This window comes from Phoenix dactylifera, chromosome 3, assembly GCF_009389715.1.
Source record: "Phoenix dactylifera cultivar Barhee BC4 chromosome 3, palm_55x_up_171113_PBpolish2nd_filt_p, whole genome shotgun sequence".
NCBI classification, from domain to species: domain Eukaryota; kingdom Viridiplantae; phylum Streptophyta; class Magnoliopsida; order Arecales; family Arecaceae; genus Phoenix; species Phoenix dactylifera.
In genome coordinates this window covers 21,287,362-21,305,277 of record NC_052394.1, presented here as the reverse complement: position 1 = coordinate 21,305,277, position 17,916 = coordinate 21,287,362, and the positions used below count along the sequence as shown (strand labels likewise).

The 17,916-nt window shown below is 38.8% G+C and overlaps 2 protein-coding genes across 3 annotated transcripts; both read left to right on the top strand.

The window, feature by feature from the left end:
* The first annotated feature begins 479 nt into the window (after positions 1 to 479).
* On the top strand, positions 480 to 6,249 carry LOC103702874 (probable serine/threonine-protein kinase PBL26). 2 transcript variants are annotated; one of them, XM_008785505.4, is made up of 5 exons: positions 480 to 1,287; positions 4,156 to 4,337; positions 4,452 to 4,641; positions 4,897 to 5,288; positions 5,384 to 6,249. In XM_008785505.4, exons 1-5 carry the CDS (start codon positions 1,152 to 1,154, stop codon positions 5,762 to 5,764), a joined length of 1,281 nt encoding a protein of 426 aa, XP_008783727.1. In that variant the 5' UTR covers positions 480 to 1,151; the 3' UTR covers positions 5,765 to 6,249. The 2 variants fall into 2 exon arrangements, with proteins under 2 accessions (XP_008783727.1, XP_026658714.1); XM_026802913.2 differs by having other exon boundaries at positions 1,161 to 1,287; positions 4,126 to 4,337.
* A 1,308-nt stretch (positions 6,250 to 7,557) lies between these two features.
* Positions 7,558 to 8,649, top strand: LOC103702875 (protein THYLAKOID ASSEMBLY 8, chloroplastic-like). Its single transcript, XM_008785506.4, has one exon. It carries the CDS (start codon positions 7,686 to 7,688, stop codon positions 8,400 to 8,402), a length of 717 nt encoding a protein of 238 aa, XP_008783728.2. The 5' UTR covers positions 7,558 to 7,685; the 3' UTR covers positions 8,403 to 8,649.
* Positions 8,650 to 17,916: the final 9,267 nt, after the last annotated feature.

Below are 17,916 nucleotides of genomic sequence, written 5' to 3'. Positions count from 1 at the left end.
GTAGATCCTTGCAATCTAGTAACAGTCGGTATGGTCATGATTTTGGCAAGTCAATGCACTGAACTTCTATTTTTGGATGTCTCAAGTGTTGATCGAAAGCCAAGATGAAGTTCACATGAAGACGGACAGTCCTAGAAATAGGTGTAGTTTTTATGTTTGCTGAAATATTTAGCTGCAGAGTTGCTTACATGTAGGCTCGAAGGACTTTTCATTAATAAATCTTTGACAACAATATATCCTCTGATAAACAACATCAAAATTTCTCGATCTTTGGCCGCTACTTGTTAATGGTTGTGGATTGAGATGCATCAAATTTGGAAAGATAATCGATTATGTCTTTTAGCTGGTAAAGAAGTTTGGAAAATAATTATTCCGTTTAAATAGTTCCGACGGAGCAACTGACCATTGTTGACCCCGCCTCGTTTCGCTCCTTTCTTTCCCTTTTTAAACCAAGAATCCCAGCGGTATTTACTTCGATCCTTCGCGCGTTCCAGCTCTCTCTCTCCACCCTCCGCCTCTCCCGCGAATTTGGATCCACGTCTGGCCCTCTTCGCGCGGCTTCAAATATGGCCGCAAATCCCCTCCCCATCTTCCGGAGGCGCCACCGGTGCTGCCCAAACTCCCCCAAAAGCGCCATCTTTCTCCTTCTCCTTCCTTTTGATCCGCCTCCTCGCCCGCAGAGACCTCCCCTTTGCGCGGACCGCTCCCCCCCTTCCCAGCTTCGGGAGTCCGATCGCCCCGAAAGGTGTTTGGACTCTTTTGGGGGTCACTTCCTGGCTTGGTTTGATCTCTCTCCGGATTTTCTTGATCTGGTTGGATCTTCTTGTGACCTGGGCCCGAATAATCTCGCACTGGATGTTGAAAGTTTGCATCTTTTGAGGATTTCGGGGACTTGGGCTCAATTTGATCTGTGTTTTTGTAGGAAAAGATCGATCTTTCGAGTGAGTGAAATCAAAGACTGGTTCAATTTGGTTTTCCTGTGTCTGTCAAGTGTTCGACTTCTTTCCATGAAATTTTGGACCTTGGTCTGGGGTGTTCTACCTCTTCGGCGACCACGGTGGGGGGATTGTTTGGAGGTTCGGAGGTTGTGTTTGGACATTTGGTAGGAGCTTTCGAGGCTCAGGGGGAGATTGCAGTGGTTGTTTTGAGAGATGAACTGTTTCCCATGTTTTCAATTTGACGATAAGAAGAAGAAGAAGAAGAAGAAGAAGAAGCATGGCTTAAGGAAGGAGGCAGCTTCGGCCGCATCAGGTTCTGTTAAGGGCAGAGGCTTGACAAAAAAGCCTGGTGAGCTTCTCTTGCCTCCTCTTTGATCAAAACATAATCCCATCGATGTTAGTTTCTCAAATGTATTCTATATTCTACCATAAGATGATAAATGGATATATTGCTTTATAGATTCAAAAACCATTTACTTGCATAGTATTACTACAGATTCATCCAATTAGTTGTCATTCGTTGGTATACCTCTCACCACCTTTTCATGCTGTAAATGGAAAATGCGAACAATCCCTCAACAGTTTTAGTCCCTCCATCGCGTGAGGTTAAATGCTCAGTCACCAAGATGCCTTCTCCTGTGCCTTGAAAATGGGATGGGAGAACAGTACCAAATGACAAGCTCCGGATAACCCATTTAACTTTGTTAGTGGAAAGTTTGAATTAACTGCAGCTCACAAGAATGTAGGCTCAAGCTCTGACTTGGTTGGAAGTAGACTTTTCGATCATGAAGTTTTCCACAAGCATAAGAAGCAAATGTTGTCAGATGAATAAGTGGTACTCTATTTCTTTCATCTTCCTGGATGAGCTTGGCCATGCGACTGCAACTGGATGACATGAAGCCTAGCCGGTATAGCAATCTAGGTCATCATGCATCTAGAGCCATGATGACATAAATTTTAGGTTTCTTTTACTTTTGTTAATTGTTTGTGTTATTTTGAGTGGTTTATAACAACCCAGGCCCTCATTAAGGTATTATTTGAGTTCCTTGGCTCTATAAAACTACTCAAGATCTATTTAGTGCATAGTTGATGTGGGACTAAATACACGCCCACATGGTTCTCGTATGCTCCCTCCGCTTAAGCCCTGGCATCCTTGCTAGGCTAACGGACCAAGTTCATTCAGATCCATTGTCAAACACCACGATCAATCCATCGTCAGTCCAAATGGACCCATGCTACAATATCCTCTAGTCCACATAGGATATGGACTATATCCGTTCTAGTACTATTTGTAACAAACTCAGAACCTCATCCAAAAAAGCTAGCCATATAGTATTATTTGAGTTCTTTGACCCTATATAAGTATCTAAGATTTACCCAGTGCATAGCCGTTGTAGAACTATACACATGCCCGCATGGTCCTCACAATTTATATTCACATCTGAATTTAAACCCTGATTGTTTCTTTCTCGTGATTGCACAAAGTGATAGTAGAGCTTGTAATGGTTATCTTTACAGTGCACCATGGGGCTTATGGTGCTTTTTGCAAAATTCTAAATTTATTTATCAAACATTTTGAGGAAAATACAACTACTGCATGGAGAAGAGAAAACCATTCCAAATGAGGCATAAATTTAATCTATAGAAAAAATATTTTTGCAGAAGGTCATTCGCATGAGCTAGGTAATTGATACTGCAATATATTTTCCAACCATGATTGGTTGTTATGCATCTAAATCTGGTAGCCATACTTTTAGCTACTGCTGGAATACATGCTTGGTATTTGCAGAACTAATTAATTTTAAGATGACAAGTTATAATTTAGGTTAACATTCAAGGCAGTGCTAAGTCATATGTGATCCCAATTCCAAATTTAATCACTTCCAATCTGATATGTTAAATAATATGTTTTTTTTTTAAAAAAAAAAGAAGATGTAGACTAAGACTACATCACTAGCAGCTCTTTCAGTGTCTTTCTTTTGTGATTCTAAGCTTCATCCATGTAGGCAGGTCTTGGCTTCTAGACAATCCAGTACTTTGGTACTTCCTCTTTGATTCATTCATGATTCATTCTGCTGTTTCTGTCGTTGTCATCGTTGACTTTGTCCTAGTAAAACTAAGGATTGCTGTCTCATATAACAAGTGATGGACCTAATATCTTAAATCTCCAAAATTAAAATGTTTAGCTGCTCTTTGTAGTATTTGATGACTAGCTGACACCTAATCTGCAGCTTGAAGCAGGCATGAGCATTGTCCACTTTATTCAGTGAGCTATTCCATAGATAATGCAGCTTCTACCTCAGTTTAATGTCAGACTTAAGGTCTGGCCTATATCACGATGCACACATTTTGAAATATGTGGACATTATTTGACAAAACTAGGCTGCTATTGGAAGTTGGAACCATGGCATCTTTATGTTTCTTATTCATTCTATCCTGTTCTCTCTTTCAGATTTCTGTTCTTCCAATTCTTCCTCATCTATTTTCTTCTCAAACCTCTTCAATTCATGCGAAGATTGTGCTCTATCAGAGTACAGAGCCATTGATCAAACAGTAGAAGTCAATGAATATAAACAATGAATGGCCTATAAGGTGCATTGTGCATTTCAATGTGCTTCTCATTAGTATAATGTAAGAGTAAGAGAGTAGGTTATGCAGAAAAACTATCAGCTTATGACTACTTTTATACGCATGTGTTTTTTATGAAATGAGAATATGTTTATGCTATATGCTGTTTGTTCGCAAGTTTTTGTTAAAATACAATTAAAACAATAAATAATTATGTTTCATTAAAATTCTTGTTTGATTGCTTTTTGTAATACTTGTTTTGGAAAAACTAACAGATATTGGAACCTAAAAAATGAGTTTATAAGTGATAGCTCTTCAATTCGTTTCTCCATTACCCTATTCTATGCAAAATTGGGACTTACAATTAGGTGTTATTTAAAACTCACATAAAGTCAACCTTATATATATAACATCAATCTTAATTTCTGCAATTATTTGTACCAGGAGAGTATTACCTTAAGAAATTTGAACATTTTAGCTTGTTAGTTGAATGCTGTCGCTTCACGTATATTTAGTGGTAATGGTAGTGACTCAATTTAAAGCAATCTGCAATAACAGAACTTTAACATTAACTCAATTATCTATCTTTTGATTAACCATTTTCTGCTTCTCATGAAAGGGTGGCTTGTGGTCTAACATTCCCATGCAGAAGTTCCCACACGGAAGGCCCCAACTGAAGCAAACCAGAAAGATATCGGCAATGGAAATATTGCAGCACGACAATTTACATTCCGCGAGCTTGCTACAGCTACCAAGAATTTCAGACCTGAATGTCTTTTGGGTGAAGGAGGGTTCGGCAGGGTTTATAAAGGTTGCCTTGATGGTGGCGAGGTAAATGAAACCTATGCTATGCTTTTTCTTCTTTTTTTTTTTTTATATTTCTAAGAGACCTCATTCTGTTGGGAATATTTATAAATTTTCTGCTAATCTCTCTGTTCTGGTCAGATTGTGGCTGTTAAACAATTAGACAGGAATGGCTTGCAAGGAAACAAAGAATTTACCGTAGAAGTTCTAATGCTCAGTCTCCTTCATCACCAAAATCTGGTCAAACTTACTGGCTATTGTGCAGATGGTGATCAAAGGCTTTTGGTTTATGAGTATATGCATCTGGGTTCTTTAGAAGACCATCTACTTGGTACAGCTGTTACATTCATTTAGTCCTTAACTTTCTTATTAGCTTGTCATGCATTTGTCAGCCATTTAACTGACCATATGATTTTGTTTCTTTTGAAGTTTTTCTTGACATGATCTAGCATAGGAAGTTGTCCTATCTTTAAGGATTCAACATGTCAACTTCCTTTTGACTTATCGATCAAATTTGATAGCATTCTTGAATTTATTGCTTCAGACTTGAGCTTCAGTTAGTAATGCATGGTTTTTATCTTCCCAGATTTACCACCCCATCAGAAACCGTTAAGCTGGTATACTAGAATGAAAATAGCTTATGGTGCTGCTCAAGGCCTGGAGTACTTGCATGATAAAGCCAACCCACCTGTGATCTACCGTGATCTCAAACCATCCAATATTCTACTAGATGAAAATTTTACTCCAAAGCTCTCGGACTTTGGGCTCGCAAAGCTCGGTCCCGTCGGGGACAAAGTACATGTCTCCTCGAGGGTGATGGGCACATACGGCTACTGTGCACCTGAGTACGCAAGAACAGGCCATCTCACTCTGAAGTCAGATATATACAGTTTTGGAGTTGTTCTGCTTGAGCTAATCACAGGGAGAAGAGTCATCGACGCCGCCAAACCAACACGCGAACAGAACCTTGTCGCTTGGGTGTGAAATCATGAACTCTTTCATGCACCCTTAATACCATTTCCATAGATGGGTAGCATTCCATCAACTCTAACTCAAATACTTCATTTCGACAGGCAATGCCCATGTTCAGAGATCAGAGGAGGTTTCCGGAGCTGCTCGACCCACTTCTTCAAAACGACTACCCACCCAAAGCTCTAAACCAAGCAGTTGCTGTTGCCGCGATGTGTCTGCAGGAAGAGGCTTCAGTTCGTCCATTAATGGCCGATGTGGTCATGGCTTTGAGCTTCCTCGCAACTGCCCCGGTCGCTCCTGAGATGAGCCCCCCTCCGGTTCTCCGGTCCCCAACAATAGAAGAGCGGTCAGAATATGAGGAGTCATCGTCGGATGAGGAGAGTTCTGTCGATCGTGAGCGTGCCGTCGCAGACGCTATAGAATGGGGCTCTTCCAATTCCAGGCATCAGCAGGGATCCAAACATGGAAGTGAGTCGTCGTAAAATGCATCGACCCAAGCGCGTTCCTCAAACTGCATTCATAGCTCAATGTCCTCCCAAAAGGTTTCTTTCGTTTTCAGCGTGTGGTGATCATGGCTGGCTTGAGCTTAGTCCTAGTACATCGAGTGAGATTTCAGGCCATGCATTGCAAAAGCAGGACCTCGTTTTGCACCCTGTTCCTATGCTGTGCCACAAAATGTGTCGTCTTTTGTGAACCATGAGAACATATGACAAATATGTGCATTGTGATCTGGAACTAGGAGCTCTGTTATATTCATTCAAGCATGTTAATTCTCTATTGGCTATTTGTGATCGAGTTAATGGCTGCTAGAGAAAACGCTCATTAATGTCTATCAGGAATCGATCGTGCTTCCTGCATTGCGAGTAATATATGTCTGTGTTTCGATGCTGAACTACGCGTTCCAGCAGGATCATGTATTTATGAACTCTTCCATGTTGCAATGAACAAACCGTCCAGTGTCCCGGTTCCTACCTGATGTGTAGGCCATGGAGTAATCAGACTGGAAGATATCTGCTCATCAGGCTTTCAGAATGGAAGGTTGGTGATAACAGCAAAGCTTTTGAGAGTGTATCCGGGTCCAAGAGATCTTTCATTCTTTCTGCATGGTAATATTGCTAAAGATCTTCGTTGGGCTTTTAATATATCTTCCTTCAAAAACACTTAGGAGATGTATGTCTTTTGTTTGTCTTCCCTAGTCAAATATTAGAGTCAATATAATAGCAAACCTAGTTTCTTGCATCGATGCAAGATTTTAGTAACTCGATAAGTTGGCACCGTTTAGGAAATGTTAAAAATAAAAATTAGCTATAGATAAGAAAAGAGTGATAGAATTGTCTCGTACGATGAAGAGACTCATTTTTATTCTCTTGAAAAATGATATTGGACATAACCATAGCCTGATTCAAAGACTATCTCTAATCAGTAAGAATATAAAACAGAACTCTGAAAGGATGACTCTTTCCATTATGAATTTCACTCCGTTTCTAATTCTAGTCTGTGTTACTTAAAACCATATTGATTTTTTATTTTAATAAACTCTTTTCTTTGACTTGCCATTTTTTTCCATGTGCTTCAAAAAACTCTCACCATCATACATGCATTACCCTACAACTTGCATGTACTAATACAAACAAATTAAATTATAAATTAAACAATAATAGTAATTTATTTCTATTTGATAGATAATTAAAATTTTTAATTACTTCTTTCACGTCAACTATTTACACTTTTCTTTTCATGGAACCACACGTGCCAAATAAATACCTAACGATGCAAAGATCTATAGCTACTTTTTTTTTTGGTAGGCTGGATACATCATACCATCTTAGTAGAAGAAGAAGGTAGCGAAGAGAAGGTGGTGAAGACTCATAGCGATTACAAATTTAGGCACCAAAGTATTGCGCAACATACTATGCGATCCAATCAGTGGCCTCATTCATCTTGCGGTAGACATAGGCAACCTAGGAGGCCTCGCATTCTTTCAACAAATAGCAGATGTTCTGCAACAGTTGGTGCTTGTCGCCAATCCTAGTATGGCACTGGATCCATCCAATCACAGTCGTCGAATCTCCTTCTAGGCGAACCCGATTTTCAGGATAAATCACGCTAAGTAATACCCTCTCAAGTAGCTTTAAGCTCATCACCAGAAACAAAAGTATTATGGAGCCGACTATATCCGGCTGCAACCAATCTGGATCCATAGCTACTCTTTGACATACAAAGAGATGCAAGCCAAAAAGGAAAGCCGGTGTCTTATTCATTGGACGGTCTAGATCTAAGATCTGCTCATCAAGATTCCATCTCCAGACCTCCTTTCTGGGTCCGCGCAGGTCTCGACCCATCCCCTCCCTTTCCCTCTTTCCCGGGCAAACAAAAGAAACGAAGAACACCGACAGCATTCCAATGGCCGCCGGCTTTCTAAAACCATCCACACCCCTCACTCTCCGCTCTGTCCGCCTTACCTGCCCCTTCCCCAAGAACTCCAAGCTCCCCGCCACTTTGATCTCCTGCGGTCCCCGCGACCACCGCTGGCCGCTGCTCCGCGGCCGGACCCTCAGCGCCGAGGCCATCCTCGCGGTCCAGGCCCTCAAGCGCGCCCGTGGAGACGACTCCAAGGTCGAACAGGTCGTCTCCACGGCCTTCATCCGCCTTCTCAAGCCCGACCTTGTCGCCGCCCTCGCCGAGCTCCGGCGGCAGGGCCAGTGGCGCCTCGCCGGCAAGGTGTTTGTCGCCGCGCGCAAGGATTTCTCCTCCAAGCCCGACTACTCCCTCTACGCTGAGATGGTCGCGACGATGGCGAGAAATGGAATGCGGGAAGAGATCGGTCTCTCGGTGTCGGACCTGCTTGCGGCGCGGGAGAAGGGAGATGGGTTCTCGGCGGATGATTTAAGAGGGTTGGCTCGGGTTGTCAAGGCTTTGATTGGGGCGGGGAGTGGGAAGGCCGTGAAGAATATGTACAGAGAGATGAAGAGAAGGAATTGTGTTCCCGATGAGTTCTTGTTTAAGGATTTGATTAAAGGACTCAGGGGAATGGGTGAGGGAGAGGCCGCCGATGAGGTGGAGAGGGATTTCGAAGTTTGGTCAAATGGTGGGTCAAGGAGTGAGCTGCTACGTGTTTGATGAAATGCTCGGCCGAATGGAACGGGTTAGTTTATCTTCAAATTGGTGACCTAGAATGCTTGCTAAAATGGGTTACCAGAGCACCTCTTTTTCACAGGATGGCTGGCATTTTAGGTTGTATGAGAGTTGTAAATAATGCTTCAACCTAGAAGGAAGAAGATAGACTGAAAATGCAACAAACATGCACTTTTCTGCTTCTGCTAGAACATTTTATTCGTTCTTATATAGATAATTTTCTTTATGTCAACTTGTTGAGAAGCTCAAGTAGTTAAAGTTTTTTATAATGTCATTGGCAAGGGTATGCGTACAGAAAACAACATGAAGAAGAATACAATTAATGCACCTTATCATCCTCATTGTTTCACAATGAAAAAGGAAATCTCAATGTACTAAGCTTTAATAAAGAATCAGACTCGAAATTAATGAAAAAAAAAAAAAAATCTTACTCTCCTGTAGCAGAAATTCCCTGCTCGAGCCTCTCCCTCTTCATCTTCTTTTTGGACACAGGTTTCTTCTTCCTTGGTGGAGGGTCTTCTGTGCATGCATACATACATGTAGCGAGCAAAGTTACCATTGAGGAAAAGCAGCACAAGTCTCCCAACTACAAGCAGGACAAGCAAACCTGGGTTTAATAACATTTCCCTGTACATTGCAAAGATGGCCATCTAGTCACAAGAAAACGGAGGCAAATATTATGTTGTGCGCGCTGGTGATTACTTAAAATAAGCACATAGTGCTTCTACTATGTTTAGCACAAAACAACAATGGGCTAAATAATGAAATCTGGAACTTGCTCTCAACAAGCTTAAGCAATAGCAGCTGATGCATGACTAAAGGTAGGAAGGGAGGCATGAACTTTAATGACATGTCAAAGTGAAAGTTAGTTCAGCATAAGAAACATTCAACCAAAAACAGCGGGCGAGCATAGGAATAGTACATAGTGGTATCAAAAGAATTTGACCAAAATTTATCCTGTTGCCAATAAGGATGCCTCAGATGAAGGTACAAATGATTACTTCGAAGATTGACTGCAGATCTTCATGCGAGACAGACTTTTTGATGGACAGCCATTTGAGAAAGTCCATCTGTCCGATGGATAATGGGATCGATAGCATATATTCCTCATAAAGATTTTCTAGCTAAGGCATAAGAAAGGTCAGGTGAACATATAATCATAATCTCATCAGAGTATGAAACTACTAAGGGCAAGAAAAAAATGGAAATTCTTTAATTGTCATGGCATGCAAGCCAGTGTACACAAGGCCATGGAGTCTTCCGATATGGTTGTTCCCTAAATTGCCTATACTTGTATCGATATAAACATGGATACGAAGAGCACCATTGGTATTGTACAGTTCCAATGCAGAACTGGCGATGGTATGGTTGCTTGGATACCAAGACTATTCATACAGGTATGTACCATTTGACCTATCCATACCAGTGTCGGATGTATTGGTTAGTGCTGATAGTTTTTAATTTTGTGTGATGCTGTTAGTTTTGGTGAGCATTATTCGTTCCGATACTGATTCCTTACCATTCAGATGGAAAAAGTTTCAGGTTTGGTGCTGATATTTAAAACCTCGATCTAAAGCCTTTCTAAGAAGAAGAATGCACTTATGCCCAAATATAGATAGCAAAATGTACCTCATTTATATTAAGGCATGGTACAGAAATGAACTTATAGAATCCATTTTCATGCTATCTATCATGTTCTACCAAAACTGTAAAATCCGAATTCAGAATAGGAATGATTTTTCCAACAACAACAAAAAAAAAAAAAAACAAGAAACACTCTATAAGAATGCAAGATTTTGAAAAAAAATCCCATATCTAACTCATGCTTTTCAGTAAGAATCATATAAACTCCAAGCAACCAACTAATAAAATTAAAGTCTTCAGCATGGCAAAGAATCCTTTTCCGTTGAGAGAAAGGCAAATTGCATAGCACCCTTGAGAATAAGCATTAACCAAATGCTCTCAACATTATCCAAGCACTTGTGGCGACTCTTTGTTAATACAGATGTATCTCTCTACAAACTATCATGCAAAAGTAATAATCAAAATCACTCCTTTACATTCCATTCCAAACGCAAGCACCTCAGCCTTATCCACGTCAAACTTCCTGCCAAGATCTTGCTTCAAAAGAATATCCAGAATTTTCAAAGCCTTCAAGCTCTTAAATTTTTTGATAGCTTAGACTATTAAACGATTTCCTAAACTTTTCTATTGATCTCGTTTTATCTTTCCTATGTTCTTCATTGTAACCAATTAACTATATTTGACATTATTCTTCGCCAAAGCCCGCCTTCTTCATCTTCCTCGAATATGTCAGGTTGTCTCACCTTAGGTTGCATGCATCTAAACCAAACAAGGCCCGAGTGGTAAGACTTGGCAAGCCCAAGACCTGTGTTTCAGAAAGTGTTGTGTTATAAATCATATCTAGGAACATATGCAAGATGCTGCTCTTAGGCTATGCTTGCTTCGGGATTAAAGGAGGTTTAAAGGGAATAAGGGACCCTTCAACCCATTTATTCCACTTTCACCAACCAAAGACCAAAACAAAAAGTGACAGATTTTTTTGAAAGGGAACAGTGGATAATTTTTAAAGTTGGTAGAGCAATTTTTCTCACCTAACACAAAGTAGAACTATAGGACCATGAGATGGAGTAGTTTATTCCAGTGTAAAATGGGTAGGGAGTAAGTTAAGCCATCTACTCCAGGCTAATTTATTCTGCAGTCAAATACAAGTAGCTTTCTTAGATCTGCTTTAATGTTTGATCTCATTCGAAAGCCTGTTTGGTTTCGGTTTATGCCGCATATGTTTAAATAGACCAATTTCTTCCAGGTTATTCTGTCAAGCAACTTTCTGCAACCCACTTTTCACCTAGAGGCAACAGGGTAAAGAGTGGATACCCCTTTTTCTCCGCCTAACCTAGATAAATTAGGACAAATCGACCCTGCTTGAAAGGCAAAACAATTTTGCTCTGGATTTGTAGACCCATTTTTAGAGCCGACCATGATCCAATCATGGTATATGACTGTGTTTAAGATGTGATTATGTTTGAGATTAAGCCCAAGAGCGGCCTAATGCATTTGGAGGCCGAAAGCAAACTCACTAAGAGGGCATTTTTCTTTTCTGTTTTGTTTTAAGGCCTTCCCTGCGGTGCGGTGGACTTTCTTTATGCCGGGGTCTTAGGCGACCACCTCAGTCGCCTAAAGGTTGGGCCGATCCTGAATTTAAGCCCTTAGTCTAGTGGGGATACTATGACTTAAATGGGAGAGTATGTGGGGATCTATATAGGTGGATCTTATACAAAATTAAAGAAATTCAAATAATATCTTCCATCTAGTATTTTTGGTTGCAGCCTTATATTGTTATAAATAATATCAAAGTGGACCGGTCCACGGCCCATATGTGACAAAGGGATGTTGTAGCATGAACGCATTTGGGATTAACCATAGGTCGATCTTGGTGTACGTAATTGAATTTTGTTAGATTTGAATCTTTAGACTAGTGAAGATGCTATGATTTAAGCGATAGCAGTATGTGAAGATCCGTGCAAGAGTATGTTCGATCTAAGATCATTTGTGCATTAGATATTTCTAAGATACTTATATAGAGCCAATAAACCTGAACTATTAACTTTCAGGTTAGGTGAGGTCTTGAGCACTATATATTCAATCTCAATTCAAATCAGTCTACTTGCCATGCTTGGTTTAAATATTTCTTAGAGGCTATGTAATCATTATTCACCAGAAGCTAGTTAAAACTAGCATAGAGGCCTCGGTTCGCAAACACAACAATAGCAATACAAAAATTTAACCAAAAATCTCATGGTCATCTTAAAAGAAAGTAAAAGGAAGGCAAATAATCATATGTTTATCGGTATGCAAAAGGAAGGTTAATGCAACTCAGAGCACATGCATCACATATGTAAGTCACAGTCACTCAAGAACCCAACATAAAAATATTGGGCACCAGAAAAGTTTTGATATTGTTCGTTTATCAATGTAAGAATGGATGGTTAATGCAACTAAACACTGCCTCAAAAGTTTTCAGAGGACATGCATCCCATATGTGCCATTCAAGAAGCCAACATAAAATGCAATTACTAAGAAGCACCGGATTTAAAGGAAAAGAAAAGGGGAAAGAAAGGGGAAAAAAAAAAAAACCAGGATAGCTAGTGCCTCTAAGAACTGTACAATCTCTACGTTTTCTACTGCTCTTTGCTTGGCTGACTTATATCACGTAATCAAACAGGGACGAGTACTGCCATACCCATGCACACGTCCTTAAAGCTATGTTCGGTTGCAAAAAGATAACCGAAAAAGATATTTATATAGAGAAATATAATTATTTATTTATTAGAAAATTAACATATAAAATACTCAGGAAAACTTCATTTACGAAAAAAGGAATCCTACTTTTCCTTTTTTTTTCCTCAGGTTTTCAATATAATTCGTGGATATTACATTAAAAGTGCTTCTGTGTTTTCCAAAGCAACAATTTTTTTCCGAAAATAATTAATGTTTTATAAAATCATTTGCAAAGTATTTCTACAAAAAAAACTCAAAAGGATGTCCATATGAGAAAGTAGAAAATCAAGCTTCTAGCTGCTGCTTCTCTTTTTTTATAAAGACAATGCCAAAACATGCGCATAAAGTGGCCAAGCAAAGTACCTGAATACAAAAACGGAGCCCACATCTATTGACCGGCTCGCACATGAATTAGACTGCAAGCCCATGTGAGTAAGGGCTCACACGGCCCGTACACTAGCAGAGGAAGAATAGGACTGATTGGGCCGCAAGCCCATGTGAGCAAGGGCTCACACGGCCATGCACGTGTTGGAGGAAGGATTGAACTTCGAACAGGAGTCCACTTCTTCCTCCGATTCTGCCGGGAGGAGGGGACTGTGGCAACCAAATCTTACCTTCTTTGGGCCAATTTTCATCTATAAGAGGACCTCTCCCTCTCCTTTGGCATCAACCTTGGGAGCTATTCCAATTAAGGCTTAAATCTCTAAGTAATCTATGGGAAATATTTGGGTTTTCGCCATCGATCCAGCTGGAGGAGCTCATTGAAAGCAAGGTAAGCTTCTTCTCTTCATTCTTTGGTTTTTAAGCCAGCATTCCATCTTGTATCCAGCCGGCGAATCACCGGATTGATCGCGGACAAGATTCCCCTATTTCATCTTCTTTTTCTCTCGTTTCGGTCAGCCGTCGTCGGGCGTGGCATGCTACCGGCATCGCATAGGCCATCAACCATTGGGGGGTTGCCGGCCACAAGCGGCTACTGCCATTGAGCACCCTCCTTCATTTAGGAAGGAGAAGAGAGAGAGAGCCTCACGGTTCTCTCTCCTCTTATTTTCTCCTTTCTCCCTCTAGTTTCTCTCTTCTTTTTGTTTCTCTCTCTAAACAACCCTATGGATCCTAGTATAGAGTCTTATCGATCTGATCTATGAACCCGAGTTGATTCCTAAAAAGAGGTCCTAAACTGTCCTGGTGCCTATGTTGCCTACTGGATCAATCACCCCAGTCTTCTTAAGTGTCCCTAGAATCCATTGATGATGAATCCTATCAAACGACCTTAGTCCTGATCAAGTCCATACCCCATGATTTAATGATCGAGTAGCTTAGACCTGACCTGTCTGGAGCCGCTGAACACTGTCACCCGACCAACCATCCTCTTTATTATTTTAATTCTATTAAAATCATTGAACAAAAATTAATATTTTTTAAATAGGTTTAACTGAAGTTTGATGGTTTAAGGTGAAAAAAGTAAATATATCTTATGCTCCTTATTATTTTTCAAATCATTATATTTTTCATGCATATGATTTGTGAGTAAAAATATCATATTTTTCTTAAAATTATGGATCAACTTATGTATTATGAAAATAATATTTTATTAAGAAAAATAATTCTATGAATATTTTAATAAAAATAGCTTTATTATGAAATATAAATTTGATCATGCTATTTAGTATTTTTCATATATATATATATATATGTATATGTTTTAAGAAAAAGATATATAATTTTGTAAAAGCTCTTAGATAACTATGTATGATCTCTTGAATTGAGAAAATCAACATCCTGGAGCTAGCATCCAATGAAAATGGCTCTCTGCCAATGGGTTAAAGTTGGTAAATATGAACTATGATATCTTGTCGATCACAAAAATGGCCCCATCATGGGTTATAGTGATTGTAGGCCGAATATCTGTGAGCAACGTGGACTACTTTGACTACTACAAGTATTTAGGAGAATCACCAAACTCAATGTGAATCACTTTGGCCACTATGAGTATCCAAGAGGATCACCAAACTCGATGCGGTATACTTTAGTCATTATGAAAATTCAGAAGGATCATAAACTCGATGTGAATTACTTTGGCTACTATGAGCAGGGCTGGATATGGTTCAGAAGCAAGATCTGCCACATCAGAAAGTCGAGTCGCATGCCAAATTTCTAGAGACCATAACCTACTTATATGATGCTCAATTGAGATGATCTTTTTTTTAAAAAAAAAAATTGGGTATCTTTTCGAGATCTATAATTTTGGGCCAACCTCCTAGGAGGTTGAATCAAGCCGAAATTCTATCATTTAGGTTCTAAAAGGGGCTAGTCAAATCTAAAGCTTCCTTTTTAGATAAGACTTTGACCGAGCGTAGCTCTTTATTCGATAAGAATTCGACGGAGTGACAGAAGGCAGAGTTGATGTAAAAGTTAAGATCTACTTTCTCAAAAAATTTAATTTTTTTTAAAATTATTAATCATATTTATTTTTGAATATCTAGTCCTATTTGAACTAGAACAGAAATCCAACCCAAATTGTAAAGGGAGGACCTCACTAATATTATAAATAGGGACTATGTACTTTAGTTTAAGAGGTGTGAAAGAATCACCAATGAAAGAAAATGAGACTTAAAACCCTACTTTTAAGATTTCTCCATCTTCTTCTAGTTTTTTTTGAGAGATTCGAGCTGAACAGATTGAAGAAAATTTTCTTCCCGATCGGATCAAGTTGGTATCAGAGCTATACTTTTACCTGGTGGAATTTCGACTTGATCTGATCAGATCAAATGTTTTGATCCATGATAGGGTTAAATGACGTGAAGAATGATTTACGAATTTATTTACAAAATAAACTTGAAATTATGTTATGAAAGATGGATGATTTACACATGCATGATTGGATTTATGGCTTGTTTTAATATACTATACTATGAAATGCTTTATTCTGTAATATCTGTTATTTTTCTTAAATGATGCATCAAGATAGAAAGACTTATGCTCGATCTGGTAAGGTAGAGTAAAATTTACTTGCTAAACTATATCGCTCATATATCTCTATTTTTATTTTTCTCTCTCCAGACGGATAGGGTCGATAAGAACGAAGGATGGTTCAGGTTTGGAATTTGTACTAGCAAGCTTGATAATTTTGTAGAAAAATTTTAGTTTATTAAATTGACTATGAATTTGTAGTTAATGATTTTTTTAAATATTATTGATTATGAGTTTGGTACTTATGTTTGGATGTAGACACTCTGAACCAGCATTGATCGCATGTAATGGATAATAAAATTAGATTTTTATTTATTATATTTTGTATGAGATGAGTTCAAAAATTAAATAAAATATTTAGCCTCATATTATTATGGGTTACACGTTTTGACTGCATAGCCGTGTTATATTTCGTATTTGAATTTGGAGCATGAGAATTATTTTCCTGTACGCCAAGTAAGGCAGCATTAGCATGATCATATGTCAGAGCAGTTACACCAGAAAGATCAAAAACCCTGGCCCCCACCTACACCTTTTGTATGAATCTCAGATTCCAAGTCACACGGTTCCCAAGTCCCAACCGGAGTTTTAACGCAGCATCCTTTTATTGACTCTGACCGGTCTTCCAAGCCGTGCTTCCTCACATGTCCTTTTAAGGTGAAAACTGAAAAGACTTTGCCTTGACTCTTCTCCATGGAATATTAGAGAGAGAGAGAGAGAGAGAGATTAATCCAAAAAATAATTGATATACTTTGGTAAATTGAATCCTTGATTCTTCTGAAAAAGATAAATTGGATACCTGATAGAAGAGGAATTTACAGCTCCCTTGACCGGGTCACTATAATTTGGCAAAATTGTTTGCATGCTAAAGTAGATTTATTTATTTATTTTTTATCTTTGGAGCAGTATTGATCTTTGGACAAAAGCAAAGGAGGGGACTGGTTATATTCGTTAAAAAAAAAAAAGAGTAGGATAGACTACAAGAGAGATAATTAGACTGTTATTAGAGTAACCTCTGCATTAGACTAGAGCTTATCTTTTATGTAAGCAATGATAACAATCATTCTTCTTTCTTATTTTGAAGAAGAAGAAGTATATTCTGCGTTCTTCTCTGTCTTGTAATACTCATTCATGGTCAATGTGATAGAATTGCTACATCATCTCTTTGGTCTAAGTTCTCCTCTTTTGTTCTCCTCAGCTACTGTATTGTATTTTTAGAAGTGGGATCTTGTGAGTAAAGTTTTCATAATTTATACTCGTCAGTGCATGAAAGTTAAATCATATGTTCTGATGGAAGGGTGATCAGTGATCTTGACCTCATGGCCGTGACTAGTGCGGTTCTATTTTCCTTCTTACCAGAAGGATTATTCATGCTAATTGATGTTTGGCCCAATAAAAAGGAAGGTGATCTCTCATCAAAGTAAATACACTCATGAACAAGACAGCATTAGTGGATGAAAGAAAATTAATCATCTACTTAGTCTGAATTGGATCAAATCGCCATGCTTGTTAGTTTGTTTTGTTCTCTTCAAATAAGAATTGATGGAAGCATCTCTTTTTCTGCCAAAAAAAAAAAAAAAAGCTTAACTCTTTTGATGAATAAAATTTTCGCTCATAGACCAAAAATCCTTGATGTATCTGACTTCTTCTTGCGAACATTGTCAAGATTTGTAATTCAGCTGCTGCTCTCTTTTTTTCGAGTAAAAGAGCTAGAAATTCCTAGCCTATTATATTTTTAATGGTAAGATTTAAGAGTGCATATTGTTGAAATCACCACTTATCCTAAAAGCTTAAGCTTATAGGATGAGGTAGATTTATTTATATATTTTATATTTTCTAACACTCCCCCTCACATATGGGCTAGACTTTCCTTAATAGGCGAGCACAACATGTGAAATTTTTTTAATAATAGGGTTAAAGAGTGCAGAAATAGGATTCGAACTCAAGACCTTTGCTCTGATACCATGTTGAAATCACCACTTATCCTAAAAGCTTAAGCTTATAGGATGAGGTAGATTTATTTATATATTTTATATTTTCTAACACATATAGAGTAGAAAAATAGCTAGGGAGGGAAGTCACAGATTACAACATGAATAAGCGATGAGAACTGCATAAAGCTAGAAAAAAAAAAGCAATAAGAGATGACAGGGTGTTGATGGCCTCAATTTGCTTGTCAGCTGCAAACAATGCCCAATCTCTAAATAAGAAGACATTTCTTGGACGC

Coding starts and splice junctions, on each gene's coding strand:
- LOC103702875 (XM_008785506.4), top strand. CDS start 7,686: ATGGCCGCCGGCTTTCTAAAACCATCCACACCCCTCACTCTCCGCTCT.
- LOC103702874 (XM_008785505.4), top strand. CDS start 1,152: ATGAACTGTTTCCCATGTTTTCAATTTGACGATAAGAAGAAGAAGAAG. Junction 4,338..4,451: donor GTTGCCTTGATGGTGGCGAG/GTAAATGAAACC, acceptor TGTTCTGGTCAG/ATTGTGGCTGTTAAACAATT. Junction 5,289..5,383: donor AACAGAACCTTGTCGCTTGG/GTGTGAAATCAT, acceptor TCATTTCGACAG/GCAATGCCCATGTTCAGAGA.